Below are 25,008 nucleotides of genomic sequence, written 5' to 3'. Positions count from 1 at the left end.
CTGTGTTTCAGATGGTGTTTAAGGTGGATTTATCATAAGTTAATTTTTTTCTGTTCGTGCATTATTCTTCGCATGGTATTTTTGATGTGGTTGTTCTGGATGACTGACTAATTGCAAACCCACAATCTTGTTAACTATAGGAGTCTCCTAACGTGTCCATCAACTCTACCATTGATCAAATAAATGTTCCCCCTTTAACCATGAGTTTTTTAAATATCTCTGGCTTAATCATTTAGCATACTTTTAGTCTGTTAGTGAGTGTGACTTGAATCTCATTGCTTCTTTTCCTTGATTAAGTAGGTAATTATGCACATAAGTTGGTGATCCTACCCTAGTGAGTATGTCTGTTGACTGTTAATTTCTGATCTAGGGGAAATTGATGTGCTCGCCCACCCTGTAGTTATGTGTGCGTTATCTACTAAGATATATATGTAATTTGATGTTTCTAGCTCAACTTAGCTTAATCCGGTTAAAGTGTATGCCATTAGCAAATCATGTTGTCTTTGGCTCCGTGGTTTTCTATCTCATATTTAATTTTTTTAAATTAGTGGCACCATGTGTTCTCGTGATATTATTACTTATGTATGTCTCTGTGTACTGGTTGTGAGGCTATCAGAATTGTGATCTGTAATCAATGGAACTTTTTAAAATTGTTCTTCTTCCGTTGTTTCTCTACTTTTTGTGCTATCTATTCTCGTACTCTCGTGTATGTATTAGGTGTGAGTACGTATTGTATGCCCTAGTATGGTCGAGGTGATCCATTGGATTTCCTAATTTTCATGTACCTTTATGGTTGGCACGTATGTTTGTGGATTAGTCTAGTGTATAAGTTGTGGTCCCTTTCCTTAGCTTCCTAATTTCTGCATTTATCCCTTTCCGGGCTTAATCGGGTCTGTGGTGTGCTCTGAGCCTGAGTCAGTTTATCGTTAGTTAATGATATGTAAGATTAATATGTGGATCTTCTGATACTTGTGACACATACTCACCAACTTTATTTATTCCTGTTTTTTTTACATGCCCTCCTTGCAAACTTTATGTCTCCTTCGCCAATTTGTAAGAAACTTATAAAATAGTATTAGTGTTAAACAATAATACAAGTACTTAAAACCTGAAATTGTACTAAAAGGTAAATTGAGTTAAAACACTTCGGGTAATGTTATCACTGAGCTTTTAGAAATTAATCCGGATGCGTATAATAGCAAAGAAAAAGACTGGTTAGGAACTGCATTGGAATTTTCAAAACTTCTAAATGACATTTGAGTCCCACAGATGATTTTGGTAAGGTGTTTGAAAGCTATTCTATTGTGTGACACTAAGGTTGAAAGTATACTGAGTGCAATCAAGTGATTTAGAAAAATCTGGTGCTAAAGTCCCTCTTTAACTTAGTGTGGAATTTTAAAACTGTAACCTCTTGAAGGGTCGATTAATGTGACTGGTTATCTAACTAATTTTGATCGCACCCCCTCCACAATATTGAAAAGGAACTTAACGTGGAACTGTAATTGGTACTACAAACTTGGTCATGTAGATCTTTGACAAAGACGAATCTTATCCCGGTGCTCACTGCTGATTGGACTACTTCACCAAAATCTAGTTTGCTTCTGGACCACTGCATGGTTATGGGAATATGCACGTGAATATGCTGTGCATCAGGGAGGGAGGCTATGGCAGTAGAAACAATCTTTGGACTAAGGTGTATACCCTTGAAATTCGTATCTCTCGGCTTCTTGCCAATGAGCTGTTTTTGCCATTTAAAGTGGTCTACCTTGCCACATTTGCGTCGGCTAAATTGTATTCTGGTGCAGTGTCTATATGGTGCAGCCCCCTGGAGACTGGCTCTTGAATTTCTGATAACTGAGCGCTTCTTATGTCTCAGCCAATCAACGCGCGGCTTGCAAGGCATCTGGAGCATGTTCCCTTGCGGGCTTGGTGAAGGCATTTGATTCCGAGTGAAGATGCTATGGAGGACAGACATGTTGGGGTGCTTTGCAGCGTGATGGCTTGGGTCTGTGATATAGACCCAGATTGAAATTCACCTTTTACGGAGTTGTCCTCCTATTTAATTTATTTACTACGGGTGAATTACCTGCAATTTTCTTTAGTTTTCATCGAGTGGAAAGTAGAGTCCTTGTGAGCTGTGTGGTTTGCCTGGTAATCCTGCAAAATTGTAAGTGTATCTATTCTTACCTGTGGGAAATCGGTCAAGAATGTGTTTTTAGGAGAAGGAAAAAAGGATTAATTGTTCTGCGAAATTCAAAATTGAACCTCTAATATATCAAGTCTCGACAATAATAATAATAATAATAATAATAATAATAACAACAAGAATAATAATAATTTTGGTGTCTGTATAAGTGTCTGTTCGTCTAATACCCTCAACCATTTGACTAACTAAACTTCATCTAGATTTGAAGAAAATGCTCGGTATCTACGATTTTTCAAAATTTTAACTTTAATTTTTATTATTATGATTATAATCCTTATGTAAACTGATTGTTAAAAATTGACTTGTGAATCAAGAAGGTCCATGCAAGGTCCTCTCTTAATCCGCCTAACTCTTTCCTGAGTTTTTATTTCTCGTTGGGCTTTGAAATTTATTTCCTACCTTATTCTTTTCAGTTTATTTTTCTTGCCTATTAAATTTTGGGGCCAGATCCGTTTAATGTCAAAAATTTCATTTTTGGTCCTATTGAAACAAAATTTACAATCAAAGATGAAGGAAAGGTTTTCCACCTGTTCAATACTGTAGTATCTTTGATTCTAAAAGGCCAGATCTGTTTCGTTTTGCTTGGGCGGACATGTTGTTGGTTGTGTTTCCCTAGCAACGTGTTGTTGATGTGATTGTTGTGGAAGCTTGGGTCCGGGTATTCCGATTTTACCTTCTAGCCTGTGAATTTTTAATTGGAATTCTGCTTTTTCAGTCCAATATTAGTTCTAATATTTTTATTTTGTCCCCCTATTTATCCTGTGGTGGTTATTTTGTGGCATCTCTGTTTTCTTGTCTGATAATTTATTTTACGTCCTTGTGTTGACACCTTGGTGGGAAATGAGTGCTAAGCCACATAAAGGTTTAAAGAAACTCGATGGAGAGCCACTTTCACCAAATTAAAAATATTGTAATTATTGCTAGTTAATAGTAAGGTTTTAATTTAAAGCTTTCATGCTACGTGACCGGTCATGTTTATAAGTTTGAATCATATTAAGTAATTTAGTTAATTTGTCGGAGGACAACCCAGTTATTAATTTTTTTCTACCTTTTGAGTTATACTAATCTATTTCTCGTTTATGAATTAAAGTTACTTTGTGTTACCAAAAGGATATTGATTTTCATTTCTTAGAATCAATTCAGCACTGTCACTGGTTTTTCTTCTCTTTTTTCCTTCGGCCTCAGTGCCTAATGTACGCGTACTTCAAGGTAAGTGTCTTGGTTATTCTAATTCCTTGGTTGTTGTGATGTGTTATTTGTGCTTTTCCCATGCTTTCTTGGGTACCTCACTCGTGCTAGCTTTAACTCCTCTTAGAGGCGAGCACGCTACCAACCTTAATACCTTGTGGGATTCCATTAGGTCTGTAAGGTTAGTGCTCACCTTGTGAGGGGTTATGTGTTTGCCCTGCGGCAGGTGTAAGTGTGTGACAGAATTACACAAGAGGCTCACCATTGTTTTCGTTAATTAAATCATCTTGGTGCAGCGAATTTACTGAACTCTATCAACTTCTGTGACTACTCTGAAAACTTTCCAGAAAGGGAACTTCAGCTGTTCAATACTATTCAGCTCTGGATAAGAACAAGCTGAAGATGGAACTACGTGGTTTGTATGTGAGCCAGGACTTCAGAAACTCTGAAGGCTCTGTTCCATTGCTTCAACATATACTAACACACAATCTGCACGATACGTTCTGGGAAGTGACAAAGTTACTCAAGATTCTGATTTCAACTCCAATGACGACAGCAGAACCCGAACGATGTTTATCACAGAAGAGAATAGAACTTTAAGGAAAAACCATATCCCAGGAACGCTTCACTGTACTTGATATGTTGTCCACTGAAAAGAAGATTATGTTACAAATTAGAAGGCTTCAATAACAAAGTGATATAGAAGTTCTGAACTAAGAATGAGTGCCGCATGGACTTCATTCTTCGGCATTAGGTGAGTTTGTTGATACTGTAATTTCTTAGACTGTAGTAAACTTAGCACTTTCGTTAAAAGCCACCACTGACATGTTTAATATTGTCAAGGCAGATTCCAATTAAATTCCTGGTTCACAGGATTGAGATTCCATATTAAGGTCGATACTTTTTTCAAAATGTTCTATTACTTTAGTGGAAACTCTCTCAGCAAGTTCACTGAAAAGTAAAGAGCTTTTTTCATAGGTTGTCCAATGATAGTGTAATAGTGACATCTCTAATGATTGCCCATTTGACTGTTCATAGTTTGCAGAGCGTTCACCAGAGTGCAACAATTTTCACTGGACGAGTGGCTGATACTTCTTCTGGATGACCTTGCGGTGCGCCCGTTGTTTTTAACTTCTCGCCACGTAGTGTCAATGGTCACTACAGAAGAACGCAGGCTGTCATTAATCTTGACTTGTGAGGATGGGGTGGCTCTCCTCTTAACATACTGAGAAATGTGACCACAAGGTTTTCCTTGCTTGTCATTTTTCCACAACACCTTGAGATTCCAGATTACAACATTTATCACAACATTTGGAGGAGGAGCCAGGGAGAATACATTTATAAATCATCTTCATACAGATCATGAAAGCCTTTGGAGAAGTGGAAGGTAAAGGCTTCCGCCCTCCATAAACCTCCTCAGCACTAAGTGGGATAGTGTGGTTAGCTCTATACCTAACCACCTTTGTCTTCAGGAATTTACTGTAACCTGGCACTAATTTTTAGTGTAGAACACAGGAACCTCAGGGTCATGTGCCTCTCCAGAATTGGGAATCTTGTTCCTAACTTTTTGATTTTCTGACAGAGAAACAAACCCACATCTCTCCACATGAACCATGCATGCCTTTACTACTTCAACTAGGCACTCTCTCTCAAAGCACTAACAGTTTCAATAAACAGGAACATTTTTAATCCCACATACAATAACAACCTGCCTGCTGTCATTTCTTGATGGATACAGTACTTCTGCATCCATCTCTTGGCACAGGCCAGAGTAAAGTGTAGCTTCCACCGAAATCCCAGTCAACATCCATGGCTGTGACAACATGGAAGTTGCTGGGGTAGCCTATGGGTAGTGCTGAGTAATGACATTCAGAGCACGACTAGTGCATCTGAGTGTTATGAAAGGTGCTGCTCATAGGGTCAGCCGTGCTGCTATAGTACTTTCTGACCCAGTGAGGAAAGCAATGGCAAACTACCTCACTCCTCATCTTGCCTAGTATGCCTCATTTTGGTGCTGCCATTGGTTTTTTGGGTTTCCTTATAACCGCATAACCTTTGGTGGTGCTATTTGAGGATCCAACCAGCCTCTGGGCTGTTGACCTAAGAGACAGACAATAACAACATATATAAAAATGTATTATTAACTGTAACAGACACAATACAAGTTTTCAGTCCTGGTTTCCAAATGGCCATTCAAAAGCAGTTGAAACCCCTCCACAAAGGTAACTATTTATCATTACAAACGGTAGTGAAATCATTCTCTGGTGCTTCAAATACGACTTAAGAGAAGTAAAGTTATTCTGTATTTATTCAATAGTTCAAGTTGATGACACTCAAATTGACCTATCTAATGCAATTTCCTGCAAACATGTTTCACTGCATTCCACAAGCACTATAGTTGGAGTAAGATGACATGGACATAAATAACAGAGACAGCTTGAGGTATGCAGAAAAATGAGAGAATTATCTAGCTACACCTCCATATTCAGTAATTAAATTCAAGCAATATAAAGGAGTAGTTCATAAAGAGAATATTCATTTACAATGCAAAATAGTGAAAATGAAAACCTACAACCCATTTTCCAGTCATTGACTGGGTCAGGGATGTAATGAATGAAGCAGATATAGGCTATTAGTACGATGGAGTTGCCACTCCCAAAGTGATTTATTAATGAATGATAGATGCTATGAAATGAGAATGGAGAGTGTTGCTGGAATGAAAGATGACGGGGAAAAATGGAGTACCCGGAGAAAAACCTGCCCCTCCTCCGCTTTGTCCAGCACAAATCTCACATGGAGTGACCGGGATTTGAACCACGGTATCCAGCGGTGAGAGGCCGACGTGCTAATGCAAAATAGTATCATTATAAAATAACAAAAATCAAGATAACTCAGCCTCCTTTTGTTCTGCTCACTCTATTTTGAATAAACCCAGTAAGAAGAAAATTGAGATTGAAAATTTAACAAGTGCTGTCAAATCCAAACATAGTCTTTGAATTTTGGTATTTCAAATAACAGCCACACATTTAAATAACTACCTTGAAAGGTGTTATCTTCAGAATAGCTTCCTGGAGAATAATGTATCACTTCCTGGAGAATTCCCTTAATGTACATGTGCATCAGTAACAGTTTTCATATTTATTTCATTTCTGTGAATGAATAAAAAGGATACAATCCCCAACCCTATTTTACCCAATGGGGTTTCAACAGGATCAACAATTTCTTCACCTGGCGTTACATAATTTGACTCCTTCAGGGAGACTCCACTTTCCGGTATATCTACATCAAATAGATGGATTTTTCTGTATACAGCTTTGATATTCCCCTCATCATCGATGAGAACATGAGAATTGCTTACTTTTCCCTCTTTTGCCTGCAACAGAAGACAATAATACAGCATTCAATAGTGACTCGATGTTCAGAAGCAACTGTTCAAGGTGATCACTTATTGTGAAGTTCAAATGACTAGTATAAACAAATTAAGCTTTACTGTGCTATTAGGTTAGTCCAATGATGCAGCAACCAGATAAAATTGGTAGAGGTACAATAGTGCAGATATGAATATTCAATCTTACCAATTTCACAACTTTGAGCTCCTCTATATATTTTGTCTATAAATATTAGTATAAGAGGCAAAAAATTCGGGAAAGGATATTAGAAAGGAGAATGAGAAGAAAGGTAGAAGAAGAGTTGTAAGAAGAAAAGTATGGCTTTAAAAATGGAATATTTACAGTGGACACACCTTCAGCATAAGGTACAGTAATTCATGGAAAAGAATTGGGAATATGGAAATGATCTGGTTATTACATTCATAGATCTAATAAAGGCATAATATAGTGTTCCCAGGGAGAAGGTATGGGAAACCATGATCAAAAAGAGACTGTGTACAGAAACTGTAGCAATGATGCAAGCAATGTACAACAACTGTGTCAGCAGAATACAGACTCCGTTGGAAAGACAGAATGGTTTAGAAATGAAACTGGACCAAGACAGGGCAGTGTGTTGTCACCTCTTTTGCTTATAACCCTTAGCCCTCTTTTTCTTCTGAACACTGCTGCCACTCCAGCTCCATTTAAAAATCTGCTTGCAGAGCGATAACAGAGAGCACAAACACATTGACAGCATATTTATAAAAATCAGCTAAAGCAAACACAAAATAAATATAATACAAGTACAATACAGAATTCAGGTGAAATTTTCAGCATTTTCAAACCTAAAATTATCTCAGACAGTCACTTTTTGTCTGTAATAGTGCATTGTGTGAAACTTCCCAAAACACTCGCCGGGATGTAATCCAGGCTTTTTTCTGCAGGTACTGCTGAAAAAACACTCTCGCATCGTAATTTAGGCTTACTGTTCATTGCCATATTTAGGATTACGCCTAAAAATGCTTTGAATTCAGGAAAAGTAACATCTATCCACGACCCCCTAATAGACTCACGTGTGAGGGGCGTAACCTTTTGAATGTTTACACTAGCATACCGGTTAGTCTCGTGCACAATTTCCAACAATAACTCGTCAGTCAAAGGTAATATTTGGAAAAAGTCAAGTTCATTCAACCATGCGGTTGTTTACAACCTGACGTACCTGTGAATGTGCTTTTGAAATCCAAGTCAGTGTCGCGGTATTCCCTCCATCCATCAGAAGAGGTACCAGCATTGCCATTCAGCATAATTTTCTCATTATTGGGATTTATATCACTAAACTCACCAACACAATCTCATTCCGCAATATCTTTCTCACCATTTAATTGAAAATCACACCCACTATTGCTGAAATCAACGTCACTTTCACCTAAAAGTCTGGCGATTTCTTTCTCATGCTGCTCGAACAACGCCATGTTGCTAAGCATTGTTTGTTTACAAACTCACATGGTCTGCAAAGAATCTACACAAAGCCTGATTTCAAAGAGATTATAGCTATACATGGCTTCAAATTTTCGTCGAAGGTTTGCAGTACCTCACTGTACCTGTAATTCATGCACGCGTAACCCGACAAAGGAGTTATACAGGGAAGAATGTCATGTCGGGCATTGCCCGACATAGGACATATGCGGGATAGTCTCGTTATCGGGCATGGCCCACTGCGTGAGTGCTAAGGGTTAATGATTATGGATGAAATCGTAAAGGAGACAAAGGAAGCATATGGGAAAAGGGAATACTATATGTGTATGATATTGTGGACTAGGGAACAAATAAGAAAGAAGTACAAGAACAACATGATGCACTGAACGAGAAAACTGTAAAGTATGGAAAGGAAATCAGTGCAGAGAAAAGCAAGACCATGTTGATATCAAGAGCAGAAAAACAAGGGAAAGGCATTGTGAAAAGTTGGTCAAAGCCTTGAAACTGTTGACAGTTTCAAATACCTAGCGAGTGAATTAATGCAGAATAGAAGGCTGGACAAGGAGATTAGCAAAAGGGTGCAACAGAGCATTACATTCTACCAGAGTGTAAGAAATGTATGGAATAAGGAAGTACTAAGGAAGTGTAGAGAGATAGCGTACTGAAACATATCATATATGCTTCAATTTATTTTTTGCAACACTGTGGCATAATTTCATTCAAGCACCCAATACATCACGGGGAAGGAAGGAACCCTGGATGGCCAAGCCATAGGCTGTGAGAAACCCGCAGCGCTCCGGTGGGAACAAATTCCTCGAGTTGGACCTGAACCTCAAGCCGTGATTTCTACGATGAAAACCCCATAACCGCGTCATCGCGCGAACTGCAAACTTTGGTGTGGGTGAGATCTGAACAAGGGGATGTACCAAACATTTGTCACAGATTGACAAACTCCCTTTTCCAGGGCTGGAATCACCTGAATTCTAATCAATTAATCCACCACTAAGCTGAATTCCACAGATCTGACACCACATGTAGTTAAGATGATAATTATAGGGTAACAGGAGCTGATAAAGCAATTTACTTGTGGCATGCATATATATATATATATATATATACAGGTATTATAGTGAGCAACCATTAGTATCCGGCGAGCTCTCACAAAGGAAGAGAGTTTGTTTGGCGGTACTTTCCCTCGGAGCCTGAGACCCTGTGGAACTATAAAAGCTGAGTAAACAAAGGGAAGCGCTCTCCTATTGCATTTTGAACGCTGAGTGTGATGTTGCAAGTTGTAAAATTCATTGTTTTTTTAATCCGTATCGAAAGTAAATTCTTTTAAAAGTGTAAAATTTTATTGTTTTACAATATACAATATACACCTTGAACAATGTACAATATACAATCAATCATAAGATTAATGTTCTTTCCTCATTAAACTACGAATGTGGGACATGATTCGCCCCTTGCAAAGGACATTATCAGCCTTATCATCGCCTCAAAACCAGAAACAGGTACCTGTTTAGCTATGATATAATCTAAAAATTCTTATAAATTAAAAATATTAACATAATGTATACTCATTATTTAAGGAACTTGATTAGACATGAGAATAATTAATATGCTAAAAGTTTTATGCCTTGGTCAAAAGTAAAAAATGATTTTGGTATATGGTACAATAGACAATGATAAAAAAGAAATTAGTTAAAACATTATTTAAACAAGATTTAAAAATGAAATACTTTCCAACACGTAAAGTTTTGACATATTATGTAACTATATGCTCAGATCTAGTGATTAGTTATCATTCAAATATTGATAAAATTCGGTGTTGCAACTTTCGAAGATAGAAGTTATTTTATTGTTGTATTCTTGATGAAGGCTTAGTGGTGAGTGCTATATTTGGTGGTGCATTAAAATTGTAATAGTGTCACTATCTTCTTTTGTAAACACTAATATTGTGGTGTTGGCGTGCTGCGCAATGTTGTGGCATTCTAATGTTAGCTTATTTGATCAAAAAGAAAACAGGCTGTGGGACAGTTGTGATGTCACGATGTCGGGTGTATATAAGCTCCGTACAGGGACAAATTAGAATTAACCAGATTAAAAAATGCAAGAAACAAAATGGGAGAGAGTAACCGGAAAAATCATAAGTATTGCTGTGTTGACGCTTGCCTTTACTTTGATGTGTGACTACTGGTGGTTGTGATGTTGTGCTACGTGTGTTGTATGTATGTTGTCTTGGTGGAGGGGAGTGGCCTTGTGAAGGCGGGGCTATTGGTTCGTGGGTTGCGCGTGAGGGGGAGTTGCTTGCGTCTGGTGGGGAAGAGGGATGTTATGTGTTTATCAGCCTGATGTGAATGTTTATTGTTTTTGTTTTTAAAAACATTACATAAAATACTATCTTGAAGATTTAACTGATGGAACATGATTGGTCATTGTTCATAAAGAGGACTTTTAATGTCTATTGGATCGTTTTTGATTTACGTTACATTTCTGATCTAAAAAATATACAGTTTTTTGAGTTCGGTGATGAGTCTGTCCTTATCTATTCTTCTTAAAATCTGGAGATCGCGATCAATTGAAGTAAATCTATGGCCTAAGTCTCCCATATGATTACTCGTAGCCAAGAATTTATTAAGATTTTGAGCGCTGAAATGCTCAGCTTATCTAGTTAAAAAGCTTCTCCCAGTTTGGCCCACATAAGAAAAATTGCACTCAGTACATTTAAGCCTATATATGCCCGAAAGGAAACCATTTTGTGATGAGGTTGCAGATTGAATTTATTTAAGGTCTCACAGAGATCAATTGAGTTTTTTATTGGGTAATCATTGTAGAATTCGTTATATTTTTTTAATAAACTTGTGAAGAAATTGTGATATTTTAAAGTCAGACTATTTCTGCTGTTGATAACAGGACGAAGAGGGACATCTTTTTATGTATCTTTGGTAAGGATCTGGCAGTAGGCAATTCATAAAGATGAGTTTCTGATATTCTAGTTAGTTAAATTAAAAAGTTGTTTTTTTAAGAAGTGTTTTTAAACTGCGTTGGGTTTTTATTATGGGGTCTTTGACGATCGCGGTATAGGTTTTGTCTGCAAAGACTTCTTCTGTTTTTATAATATAATCTTGTTTATTTATTAGAACTATGGTACTGCTTTTTTTGGCTTTTGTTACTATGATATTGTTTATTTTGGTTCTCAAATTTTGAGTCTGTTTTAAAATTGTAGAATTATTATTTTTAGCTATTTCTTTAACTCAGCAATTAATCCCAAATTGCCTACTGCTAGATCTCTGCCAAAGGTACATAGAAAAGACGTACCTATTTGTCCTATTATCAACAGCAGAAATTGTCCAACATATAAAACATCACAATTTCTTCATAAGTTTATTAAAATCACTATAAATTCTACAATGATTACCCAACAAAAAACTCAACTGTTCTCTGTGAAACCTTAAATAAAAACAATCTGCAAACCTCATAACAAAATGGTTTCCTTCAACATTACCAATATGTATTCGAACATACCGGTCATAAAACCCATTCAAATTATAAAAAAAATAATCTGTCTAGCCAAAGCACCCTAAGTTCAGTTGAAATTGAGGAATTCAAAAATTTACTAAATTTTGGTTTTTGTGCAACAATTACTTTACATTCAATAACAAAATTTACAAACAAGAAGGTCTAGCTATGGGTGACCCTATATCAGAGATACTCGCCAATGTATACATGGATAACCTTGGGCATAACAGAATAATCAATAATATTAACGGTCTGTGTTTTTGGCTTTGCTATGTCGATGACATGTTAGCAACAATAGTGATAACATCCTAACACATTTAAACAGTTTAGATAGTAGCATCAAATTTACTAAAAAGGATGAAAACAATAATTCAATTAACTTTCTAGATATCAAAATCACAAGAGTAACAGATATATTTGATTTTCAAATCTTTAGAAAACCTTATTTTATTCCTACAACCATAAAACATAGTTCGTTGCATGCACAATCACATAAGCAAGCAGTATTTTACAGCTTGGTTTATAGAGCATTGAAAATTCTCCTTTCGGCAGCCAAGTAAAGAAGGAATTAAACATCATAAAGGAAATTGCAAGCTTCAACGGATATAATCCATTAATCATTAACAAAATAATCAACAAGGTGAAACTAAAGTTAGCCAATAATCTTTCTCCAATAAAAACTAACAAATCAAAATATGCGACCTTCACTTATACTGACCCAATCATACATCAAGTAACCAATCCGATAAAAAAGCAAGAAATGAGAACTGCTTTCAAGACTTGGAACTCAAATAGAAATTTGTTTTTCAATCATAACATAAAAAATTCTATAAACAAAAAATATTCTGGTTTGGGCATATATAGGCTTAAATATTCTGAGTGCAATTTCTCTTATGTGGGCCAAACTGGGAGAAGCATTTTAACTAGATACGCTGAGCATTTCAACACTCAACAACATAATAAATTCTCGGCTATGAGTAATTATATGGGAGAGCTTCTACAATTGAACGCAATCTCCAGATTTAAAAAAGTATAGATAAAGCCAGACTCATGACCAAATTCGAAAAACTTTATATTTTTTAAGATCAGAAATATAACGTAAATCGAAACTTAAACGATCCAATAGACATTAAAAGTCCTCTTTATGAACAGTTACCAATCCCGTTCCATCAGTTAAATCATCAATTAATATTTTACATAAGGTTTTAAAAACAAAAACATTAAACACTCCCATCAGGCCGATAAACACATCACGTCCCTCTTCCCCACCAGATGCAAGCAACTCCCACTCACGCGCAACCCGCAAACCAATAGCCCCACTTTCGCAAGGCCACTCCCCGCCACCAAGATGACACACAACACGCATAGCAGAACATCGGCGATCACCAGTAGTCACACATCAAAGTAACATTCAGGTGGATAAAAGGTAAGCGTCAACACAGCAATACTTATGATTTTTCCGGTTACTCTCTCCCATTTTCTTTCTTACTTTTTTAATCTGGTTAATTCTAACTTGTCCCTTTACAGAGCTTATATACACCCGACATCGTGACATCACAACTGTCCCACAGCCTGTTCTCTTTTTGATCAAATAAGGTAACATTAGAATGCCACAACATTGCGCAGCACGCCAACACCACAATATTAGTGTATACAAAAGAAGACAGTGACACTATTACAATTTTAATGCAGCACCAAATATAGCACTCAATAATAAGCCTTCAATCAAGAATACAACAATAAAATAACTTCTACCGTCGAAAGTTGCAACACCAAATTTTATCACCATTTGAATTATAACTAATCACTAGATCTGAGCATATAGTCAAATAATATGTCAAACCATTACATGCTGAAAAGTATTTCCTTTTTAAATCTTGTTTAAAAATGTTTTAACTCATTTCAATTTTACCAATGTCTGTTGTACCATATACGTTAATCTTTTTTTTTTTAACTTTTGATCAAGGCATTAGACTTTTAGCATATTAATTATTCCACACCTGCCAACTTTCAAAAAGAGAAATCCGGAAGATCCTAAAGCAGAAAATTTTTAACAACACGTGCATGCGTCGCAAAGTCTTGAGACATAATGAAAAAGGACGGCAAGGGGGTAGATTATAAACAATACTAATACAAGTCAAATATGTGTCATGATCACCCCTGAAATTAAATAACTACACAAAGTTACATCTTGATGACTGCTCATCTGCTTCCACTGAACACTGGGAACACTTTACGTGATCGTATAAAACAAGTAAATTAAGCAGAATATGCCTCCCTAAAAGACTGATAATATCATTTCTTAGTTGAATTCATGATGAAAACCACTAAAACTACCAAATCACCAATAAATTCGTCACACAATTCCACGAGTTTCAGAACTACCGCCAATGTTACACCCACACACAAACAAAGCCTTTCACAGCTGCTACGAAGTACAACACAGTTACGAAAGTTGTTAGATATAAATTCACAGCCTGCTACTTTTCACGGATTTCTTTTCTTCAAAATCACAGCCTGCTACTTGTCTGGGAACATCTCAGTGCATGAAGTAGCAGTTGAGGTCGAACAGGTGACAAAAGCACGGTGATAATCGATAATGTGATTAACGATACATTTACCGGTCGAATTTCGAACGCTGCATCTCTTATTACTATTACCAGCTACTATCCAAAGTCAAACAAATCTGATTTGACCGCAGAAACTGAAACCAAGTGCGGATATTGAAAATCCGTACAATAACGTTGTTCATCCGCACAACTGTAAAACACACTCAAAATCCGTACATTTTACGGAAAAACTGGAATACTTGGCAGGTATATTCTCATGTCTAATCAAGTTCCTTAAATAACGAGTATGCATGATGTTAATGCTTTAATTTATAAGAATTTTTAGATTATATCATAACTAAACAGGTGCCTGTTTTTGGTTTTGAGGTGATGATAAGGCTGATAATGCCCCTTACAAGGGGTAAAACATGTCCCATGTTCATAGTTTAATGAGAAGAGAACATTAATCTTATGACTGATTGTATTGAATAGGTGTAAAATAACACATAATAAAAATTTTACACATTTAAAAAAAGAGTGATGTGTCGTGACCACGAGCAGATAAGACAATAACTTTGTAAAGTTTATGTTAGACTGAAATAAAATCATTGTAATTTAGCTCACAAGAGCCAGTGATGGTCTTTATATATAAATAATGTACTGTGCGGACGCGAAGTGTGAAATTAACGTGAGTGATTCGTTAATAACTGCTGATATAATAATATAATTTTGTGTGGCTATTTCTAGCCGAGTGCAGCCCTTGTAAGGCAGACCCTCCAATGAGGGTGGGCGGCATCTGCCATGTGTGGGTAACTGCGTGTTATTGTGGTGGAGGATAGTGTTATGTGTGGTGTGTGAGTTGCAGGGATGTTGGGGACAGCACAAACATCCAGCCCCCGGGCCACTGGAATTAATCAATTAAGGTTAAAATCCCCTACCCGGCCGGGAATTGAACCCAGGACCCTCTGAACCGAAGGCCAGTACGCTGACCATTCAGCCTACGAGTAGGACATAACTGCTGATAAGGACAGATAGCAACCGGTCCCAGTTCCCATAATTTAGTGCCGCAAAGATCGGACTTATTCCTAAGCGGCGGCTATAGTTAATTGTTAGCCAATACTAAGGTTGCGATCGTGATTTCGAGCACACTAAGCGGAGAAGTAGATGGAGCTAATTTAATTCAAAAGTTCCAGATAGAGCCCAACATCCAGAAGATGGCACCCATGAACTACCCAGGAGTCAACAAGAGGATGTTCATGCCAGTACTGTGTGCCGTAATCATTGGCTAAGCCAGCATGACATAGTGGCATGTGATTCGCTACTGATGGAGAGTGACAAGTGCAATAGATTGATATAACTTGAAAACAATATTCTCTCCCCCATGGGTAAATAATTGAAGTATCGAGCTTGAATTATTATTATTATTATTATTATTATTATTATTATTATTATTATTATTATTACTTGTATTGCTATGAAGTGTTTACATCGACTTATTAGTATTTATATTATTATTTACGTAGCTACGTCATATGTATGACGATACCATCGTATTATTTGTGAGGTTATGTCATGAAACGTGCTGTATATATGAGTTTCGTTAATGTAAGAACCTGTAATTAATAGTATATAATTTATTATAACCTGTATATATGTGTAATCTGCTACAGTACTGTGTAAACATTGTAATATCCAGAATGGCATTAGGTAAGACGAGAACTATGTAGAATATTCTTTATATTATATCTGGGCTTTAAGCACTCTATAATTTACGAGAAGGTCTATTGTGACATATCCTTCTAGAAACCTGGCCAGGTAACCTAAATGAAGAGATGGTCTCAATGGTTGAGATAAGTTACTGTTTAGAAGGAGTTATGGTTTAACAGGAATTGTACTTGTGACCTTGTGTCGTGTTTATGCAGACATGCTTGTAAGCAACCAGCAGTCAGCCTTTTAAGATTGCAATCTTCATGTGGCATGTGCTTACTGATAGGCAGTTGTTCAAAATGATGGTTTGTTGATGTTTTGTTGTGGCAGCAGTTAATTAGGTTATATGTGATTAATGTGAAAATAAGTTCTAAATATATACTGTAAGTGTACCAACTGACAGCATTTTGTGTGCATCTTTGTGGATACATCAAGAGGTTGCCACCAAGTTAAGTCCTTTTGCTCTTTAAGCATATGAAGTAATAATGGCATGCGGCTTTCGAAGAGGCCTGGTGCAGGTCTTTCAATCTGACACCGTATAGGCGACCTGCGCCTCTGTGAGAACTAAGGGAAGATGAGGAACAGGGAACTGTTGCTGATATGTGTGGAAGTAGGAGGAAGGGTAAAGATAGGAAAAGACAGGTGGAACAGGGTCATGGCAGGGGAGAAAGGGAGGAGGAAGTAGCTTCTGCAGCAGTGAGAGAAGATAAGGCTGACCAGGAGGGGAGGGGATCAAATGAGTTGGGTAGGGTTGAGGCATTGGTCATTGGGATTCCATGTAAATGACAGCTAGCTGTGGAAGTTAAGTGCCAATGTCCATTTAAGCATGTTTTAGGAAATACTCATACACAAGAGTAGGGTTAATTTCAATATGTCAATGATTAAATGATTAAACGTTAAATTTGGTCAGGGCTGGTGTGCATGATTTAGCTCATTTGAAGTGTACATATTTAGCTAGATGGGGAAAAAAAGGGCAATGATAGGATAATTATAGATGGTTTGATTTGTTTGATTAGTGTATTCTGTTTTTCTTTTATGTCATTTTCATAAAGATATATCGGGTAGAGTTCCTTTAAAATTCAAACAGGCTATACACCCGCTGCGTTGGAATAAATTGAGATAGTTAGTAACATGAATTTAGCCCTTTACTGCATGAACTATTTTTCGTTTTCATTTGGTGAAGAATATTTCAAGCTTCAATGATCAACTTACGTTCAGCATTTTAGATTTACCAGCAATTCTTAACTGGGGCTAATAGCTTAACACTCGTATGTGATGTAGATTGCCATAACGGAGTATGTATAGGATTTTTCACGATTTCAAAAGAGAAAGATGTTCCACCTATTCAATACAATAATACAATAATAGGTGGAACATCTTTCTCTTCTTAGCATTGTAATTATTAGTTCAATACGGATCAGTGATGAAGTTTTCAACTTTAAAAAAAGCTTTTAACATTCAAAGACCGAACATTACTGCATACTGGCCATGGGTACGTATTGTAGGGTGCAAGTACAACTTGCACGACTGTAGGTCAGTACTGTCTTTGAGGTTGAGCCAGAGGTACTCCTGAAGCCTGTGGTAATGTGATGGGGAGGGCCCACGTAAAATAAACGGTGGTTGGTGGCATGGATGTTGACGGGGTGGAAGGAGTACCTTTGGTTGTAGGGCTGTTTTGTCTTATGTTATGTAAAAAACAAAACAAACAAAAAAAAAAAAAGCATCACTGGTATATGTCTTTAATTGGCTGTACAGTTGAAGGTGTGCTGTGAAACTACCTCTGCCCACAATCAGTATCCATTTATACAGGTGAAAAGTTATATGTTGCCTGAGGGCAACAGTATGCAATAAAGGATTAGTTATGTTGTTTTCTGTGCATGTGGAATGTATAATTTCAGTAACTACAAGATGTGCAGTGAAAATATGTCCACCGTTGGGTCATGATAGGATCATTTATATTGGCAAGAAGGCAAGTCCGGGAACAGCATGGGATCGAACCAAGGATATGCAAAGTGAGTGGCTTGAAATGCCAGAGGGATAATTTTGGGGCCAAATGAGCGTGATTAGGCGAGAAATGCTGCCGATTCCTTTCACCTCCTTACCCAATTTCATTCACTATCATTCATTTCATCTTTATTTGCTCCTCAAATGTGGTTGGCGATAGGAAGGTCATCTAGATGTAAAAACTTAACATATAATTTAATCTCGCCTCATTGCCGACCCAGTATCAGGAAATGGGACATACAGTGTTCTTGGGTGATAAGTCAAATAATTAATAGTTTAAGTTATATTGAAAAATTTTTTTTATTTGAGCGTTTCTTTCATGTGATGGCTAGAAATGTTTTTATTTGGAGTTAATATACAGTGTTATTTTCTCACTGGTACATGGTAAGAATGATTGAAAAATAAATCAAGGTTATTTAAATGATATATCTCTTTTAAGGCTTTAAATATTAATTTTGCTCATAACCTTCAGTTGAACTCTAATACATCTGATCTATGTTGAGAGTTTAAGTATAACAGGATTAAACAAGATTTTTTTTTCAAATAAAATGTTCAGCTCAGGTTTATATGACCCCTAGCCTGTTTCAGCTATACCACAAACCAAAGCAACAAATATTATCAATCTAAACCTAATGTTTAAAACATTATTTTCCCTGTTTGTCAGATTTTTATCAAGTGCACTGATTGAATCCTTTCCAAAACCCTAATCAGATATATTATTAGGCTCTTGTCAGTCTTCTAGTATAATCATTATAAAGTAATAATATTACTGTTTGAGTTCAGTTGTGAGAAGGAGTACAACATTCTAATGTACAATAAAAAGAATAATTTCTACAACTGAAGCAGCAGTTTCTAAACAAACAAGTTTAATGAGAAGTACAGAACAGTTTATGGACTTTGGACTTTCATACAACTATGTTCAAGGATTTTTCTAGATTACAAAATAAACCTGAAGCAGTAAATTTCTCACAGAGGACTTGTTTCCATAACTATCTGAATGCAGAAAAAATCTGACATTATTTCATTACATCACAAGCAGAATTAAAATCTACTGCTCTGCCGTATACCATTCATTCAAAAATTAATAAATTTTTCTGAAAGCGCACTTCCACAAACAAACTGATGGAAAAATAATGTCTAAGTTCAGCGCAGGTTTCTATGACCCCTAGCCTGTTTCAGCTATACCACAAACTAAAGCAACAAATATTATCAATCTAAACCTAAGGTACCAGCATTTCAAAAGGGTTGTATATTTTGAACAAAACAAGGAAAAAAGTCCCATGAACAACAAATGCTATTGATACATGTAGAATACAACAAAATTTTGGAAGTTGTCATGGCCAAAAACCTTCAGGATTAAATTTAGAGGACCACTCCAAACAAACCATTACCCAATAAATGGCAGGGTTAGGTACTGTCGAGAGGTTGGTCCCCAATCATGCAAGGGCCACATGTGATCCCTTTGATCAAGGGTCAGGTCCTTCAGTACAGCAGGTAATTTGTTCCAACAAGAAATAGTAATAGAATAGAATAGAGAACTCCCATCCCCCAGTTCTGGATTGTCTGATACATGCATTACATTTTCCTCTTCTAATTATTTGACTTTACTACACTAAATATAATTTATTTTGTCCTAGACGTTAACAATGCTATACTGTCTAAGACAACACGTATCTTCCTTTTCCTTAGTGCTTACTTTTTGTCACAAGTCTTTTGGAGTATGCTACCATTAACAACATGCCTTACTTAACAGCTGAAGATAATGACATGAAAATACAACAATTTACATATTACTACATTTGATATTATAGTTAACCTACTAGTAATTATATTCATTATTTTAAGAAAAGTAAGCCTCTGATCCATCTTTTCCTTCATTTTTCTTGTCCGTATTTGCTTTGATATTTCCTCCTTCCACATACTTTTTAAAATACAAAAAAAATGTTGCTATTCTTGCCAGTATAATCCACTCTTTATTTAATAGTCTAGCAATTTTATAGAATACACACTCTCTCTCTATTTTTTGTTTTATATTCGCTTCCCAGATATCAACTCTCAGTGCTTCGGTTGCCCTACAAACTCTTAATAGATGCGTTTCTTCCATTTCTTCTCCACAGAGTAAACGCTGATTTTTGTTATTTCTCTCTCACCCGTACTTCTATATATTCCCATTAGCCACCACACCATTCCTCTCACTTCTCTGTTAGGAAGCCTCTCTTTCCTTATTACCATATTATGTACAATTTTACAAAATTCCAGCAGTGTCCTTTTAGTTCCACTTTCTGCCATAATTATCTGTTTCTTAATATCCTTCACTCTAGCCATTACTTTCTTACTGAATTCCTGATCTTTATACTGAATCTACCACAGTAGCTTCCCATTCTTACTCTGCCGAGCATCCTTTTACTTTCGTTAACCAGTAATAATCCTTTATTAAGTGTACCATCTGTTATTTGTATGCTAAATTCAGTAAACAGCACTTGTGGTGAGTGCAATGATGGAGTGCAGAAGTAAGCAGAAGGTATGTTGCCTCAGGGCACGTGAGCAAATGTAAGATATCAGTCTATCCCCTAAAAATTCTGTACAGGCAATGACAGAAAAGTGATACCCATATCTCAATTCTACAATCATGAACTGATTTTCATCTGCATACATCTTTATCATAATTGACTATTTCATTTACTGCAAAGCCTGCCTCACCATTTCATTACATCACATCATTTCCCCTTATTCAGATACATCTGTATTGAGGTAAAAGTGATTCCTATCCACTTTATCTTTCCACTGCTCATCATCCATCCCCATATTCCAATTCACATCCTGTCACTTTATGCAGTTCTTTTCACTTGTAATTCGATACTTGTTTTGGGGAGATGAGAATGTTAATACAAAAAATGAGCTGATTAAAATTAAATTTAATCATTGAAAATTTGAACTTTTTAAGTTCAAGTTGAGAACAGTCAATAATAGTTAGAAGTTAAATCATAGCAAAATAAACAAAATCATCTTTCTAATATAGTGTTTAAAATAGGCAGATAAGTTGATGTATCCCCGTCAACAGGTGAGACGCCGAGCGGTGAGTGGAATCACCTGATGGCTAACAACAGTACTAAAAATGAAAGGGATATAAGATGGTAATTTATAGGCATTAGATAAGTTGGTTGTTAAGAGTTAAAATTCATATGATTTTTCCTATATATGTGCGTATATTAACAGATGATGTACAAAGAATATACACGTACAATTGAAGTCGGTCACTTAGTGTGACGTACTGGAACTAGCCTTCCTCAGAACGGCTACTCCAAGTAAATGCAAGTGGACTCTAAAACATTAGAGTACCACTGAAATGCTAAAGTGATGTAAAAACAGAGTATCGTGGAATCTCACAGAGATTCCTCAAGCTGTAAGTTGCCAACTAAAATAAAACCCAGAAGAACTAGGGCTTAAGGCGAGAATCAAAGTATGAATGATGAATACCAAGTGTTAGCACTACTGTTCAAACTTGATCTACTAAGAAATATTCTAAGTAGCGAGACCTCTTGGAGAATCGATCGCGATTCCCTGACGTGAGCGGAAGGTAAGGCTTCCAAAGCGAAGACTAATGCAATAAGACGCTTGTTCCTTCAATTACAACTGTATTTAAAGAAACTAGCAATATGATATGAGGGTCTCCCCTCCTCTTAGATAAAGCCTTTCTGGTTCTACCACCTCCCCCATGTATCGCAACTGCCACGCTATGCACGTGGCAACATTTATTATCATAAACTTGACTTCTCGCCTTTAACCCTATCCTTATAACATAACTCCCCCATTTCTAATCATTGTCATCATAAATATGATTCTCCATCCTGTATCACTTAATTGGGTGGCCCATTAATTTCAAGTATGGGATCCTTCAAACTACCCCCTTTCTTGCTATCTCCAGACGATAGGACGTGACCATTTAGATTGTCCGTATCGACTCCCTCGTAAGACCTCCTGAACTCACAAGACTCTGTTTTTAACTTAATTCCTTATCACCCCAACATATGGCTGCTTAGACAGCACGGCCAATGGATTGAGTTTACAAAGTAATCACTGTGCACTACTTATGTAATGCTACTTGATGCAGGTTCGTGTCCCTGGACATGACACCTCCCCTCTTAGGAAAGAAACTAGTTGCCACACATGCAACTGGTTTCCACATGAGTACACCTACATACAGGGTTAATTACCGCATGTATCTTACATGGCACATTACATTTTAGCAATATTTCATTACATTACCATATACACTTGATTTCATAGATACACTTCAACTTATTACATTTTGGCATTAATACAATTCTATTTACCCTTCATACAATTAATATTTCATTTTTTTTTCATCAATGCATTTCACATTACAATTAACATATCATATCACAATAAATCATATTGCATTAATACATTTCAATTCATATACTCCACAGTACATATAGTACTTAATATAACTCAGTTTACATTTAACATTTTTCATTTCAAATTAATAAATATCAATTTATATATTTCACAGTACATATAATACTTCAATTTTCATTTCACAGTACTGAATATAACTCATTTCACATTTCACAGTAATTAGTACATATCAATTATATACTGCACAATACATATAACATTACCTTCCAGCCTTCTCTGGTTGGCTTTTACTTCCATACCAAACTCTTGCAATAGCAACTCGTTTCCCCTGACTATACTTCTTGAGTAAGCCTTACAAACTTGCGCAGTCACTGCTGACACATTACCCGTACCAAACTCATTGGAATGTACGCTTGGATTGTGCCTCTCTCGACACGTCCGAACTGTGCCCCCTTAGGCCAGTCTCACAAATCATGGTTCTTGCCTCTCTCGACAAACCCGAACTGTACCTATTAAGCCAGTCTCATGAAATTTACCTTAACATAAGGTTGCCTGTTCGACTCTGCCCTTTGGCAAGTCTTGTTACTTCAACTTTAAAGTTACATTTTTTATATTACAGCTTTAATGCTGTCTTATTAGTGATTCATTACTTATACAATAGTTGTTGAAATTTTTACTTTACTTGTGTGTTACGCTCCCCCTTTATTGCCTCCTGAGCTATCTGATGAGAGACCTTTCATTTAGCTCTATACTGGAAGTAGTAAGATCTGGCATACTTCTATCCCTGCGCTCATTTACACGCTTTCCTCTTACATACTCCTGTCTATCAAAGTGCACTGTGACGTCCTCGTCTGAACAATGTGAGTTAGGACCATTAATTATGGTTTGGCGGATACATACCTTTCCGCAACACTCATCTCCTAGCTCTGACAGTTTATGAGCAAGTCTAAATCTTATGCAACAACAGCAGGAACATAATAATAACAAAATAACAGCAACTGTTCCTCTGCCTATATAAGACAGAAAATTCAACTTATCCAATTTGTGATTTTGTCTTAATTCATCCTCCTGTTCAAGTATTAACTTTTCAACTTCCTCTACCTTATGACTTGCTAATTTTAATTCCACCGAGCTCAATAGCTGCAGTCGCTTAAGTGCGGCCAGTATCCAGTATTCGGGAGATAGTAGGTTCGAACCCCACTGTCGGCAGCCCTGAAAATGGTTTTCCATGGTTTCCCATTTTCACACCAGGCAAATGCTGGGGCTGTACCTTAATTAAGGCCACGGCCGCATCCTTCCCACTCCTAGAAATTTCCTGTCCCATCATCGCCATAAGACCTATCTGTGTTATTGCGACGTAAAGCAACTAGCAAAAAAATATTTTAATTCCTCTGCATGGTGAAGCACATTTACCAACGGTATATTTCCTTCATCCTGCAATTGACTCAATTTAGTGTTAATTCCTAAACGATCGCAACAGTCATACTGTAACCACAGATCAGGTACAAACCCTTGATCTTTGGTACTATTCGATTTAATTACATTTGAAGATTGAATTTTTTATTTAGGCCCAAAGACCGTACATCTATTAAACATTGTTATTATTCCTGTACCTGTTAACTTAGCATCACTTGTGTGCAACTCCTGACATATTACTGATTTCTTTACCTCCTGTGGAGCAATATAAATCCATTTATTTTCTCTTAAGGGAAACCACATTACTTCTTGTACTCTAATTACATTTTTTTTGACAATCTTGTGGCATAACCTGTGCCCCTGTCAACAATTTTACTACACATTCCTCATGTGAATGAGCTAATTTAATAGCAAACTCTTGTTTGCATACCTTAAGTTTATCATTCAAACTTTTACAGTTATTAATTTGATTTTCAATTAACATTACATAATTCTGCCTGTTCTGATTCGTAAGTATAAATTCCTTTTCACTGTTAATAAAAACAAAGTTCTCTACCTCACCATTCACTCTTGTTGGGAGTGGTATAACCTTAATAAGATCATATTTTACTTTATCTACCAATGGCACCTTTACAATGTAACCAAGTACCTCTTTAGTAATGAACACTTCAATCTCTGCTATTCTAGTTATTAGATAGCCATAAGCCAGTCTCAACTCAACAGGTAATGTCATTCCTGGTGGGAAATTATTCTGTGCCTTTGAAAACGACCTTATTATATCACTAGGACTCATAATCTGAGGTTGTAAGACTCCCTTTTGAGCCAATATTATTCCATTTAACAAGATCTCATAATGATCTGTTAATTGCGCTAAGAATCCTTGCGTGTCAATTAAATGCCCATTGACCGCGATTTCAATCTCCATTCTCCTAAATGCGCTTTCTATTTGCTCAGTCTCATCCTTCAGATATTCCCGTATTGTTGCTGTATTATCGCTTAATTCTTTTTCGTTCTTAGCGACGTCATACAAGGAGCTATTCATCGATTGTAACGTACTCTTTACTACAATCATCTGTTCTTTCGCGACTTTTAACATCGATAAATTCTCTGATTCAAGATCCTTAATGTGACTTTGATAATGGACTGCATCTTGCGAAGCTAAGGTTCCAAATAAAATTTTAGCAATACTTCCTAC

The 25,008-nt window shown here is 36.6% G+C and overlaps 1 protein-coding gene across 2 annotated transcripts in view; it reads right to left on the bottom strand.

Moving 5' to 3' along the window:
- Window positions 1–25,008, bottom strand: part of NitFhit (NFT-1 protein) — a 212,579-nt gene that overhangs the window by 127,321 nt on the left and 60,250 nt on the right. For both annotated transcript variants that reach the window (XM_067139252.2, XM_067139251.2), the window contains exon 4: window positions 6,567–6,767. In XM_067139252.2, coding sequence (XP_066995353.2) covers window positions 6,567–6,767 — 201 coding nt within the window. The remainder of the gene's footprint in view (window positions 1–6,566; window positions 6,768–25,008) is intronic.

This window comes from Anabrus simplex, chromosome 2 (assembly GCF_040414725.1).
Source record: "Anabrus simplex isolate iqAnaSimp1 chromosome 2, ASM4041472v1, whole genome shotgun sequence".
In the NCBI taxonomy this organism is placed as follows: domain Eukaryota; kingdom Metazoa; phylum Arthropoda; class Insecta; order Orthoptera; family Tettigoniidae; genus Anabrus; species Anabrus simplex.
This window is presented reverse-complemented; position numbering and strand designations above follow the sequence as displayed.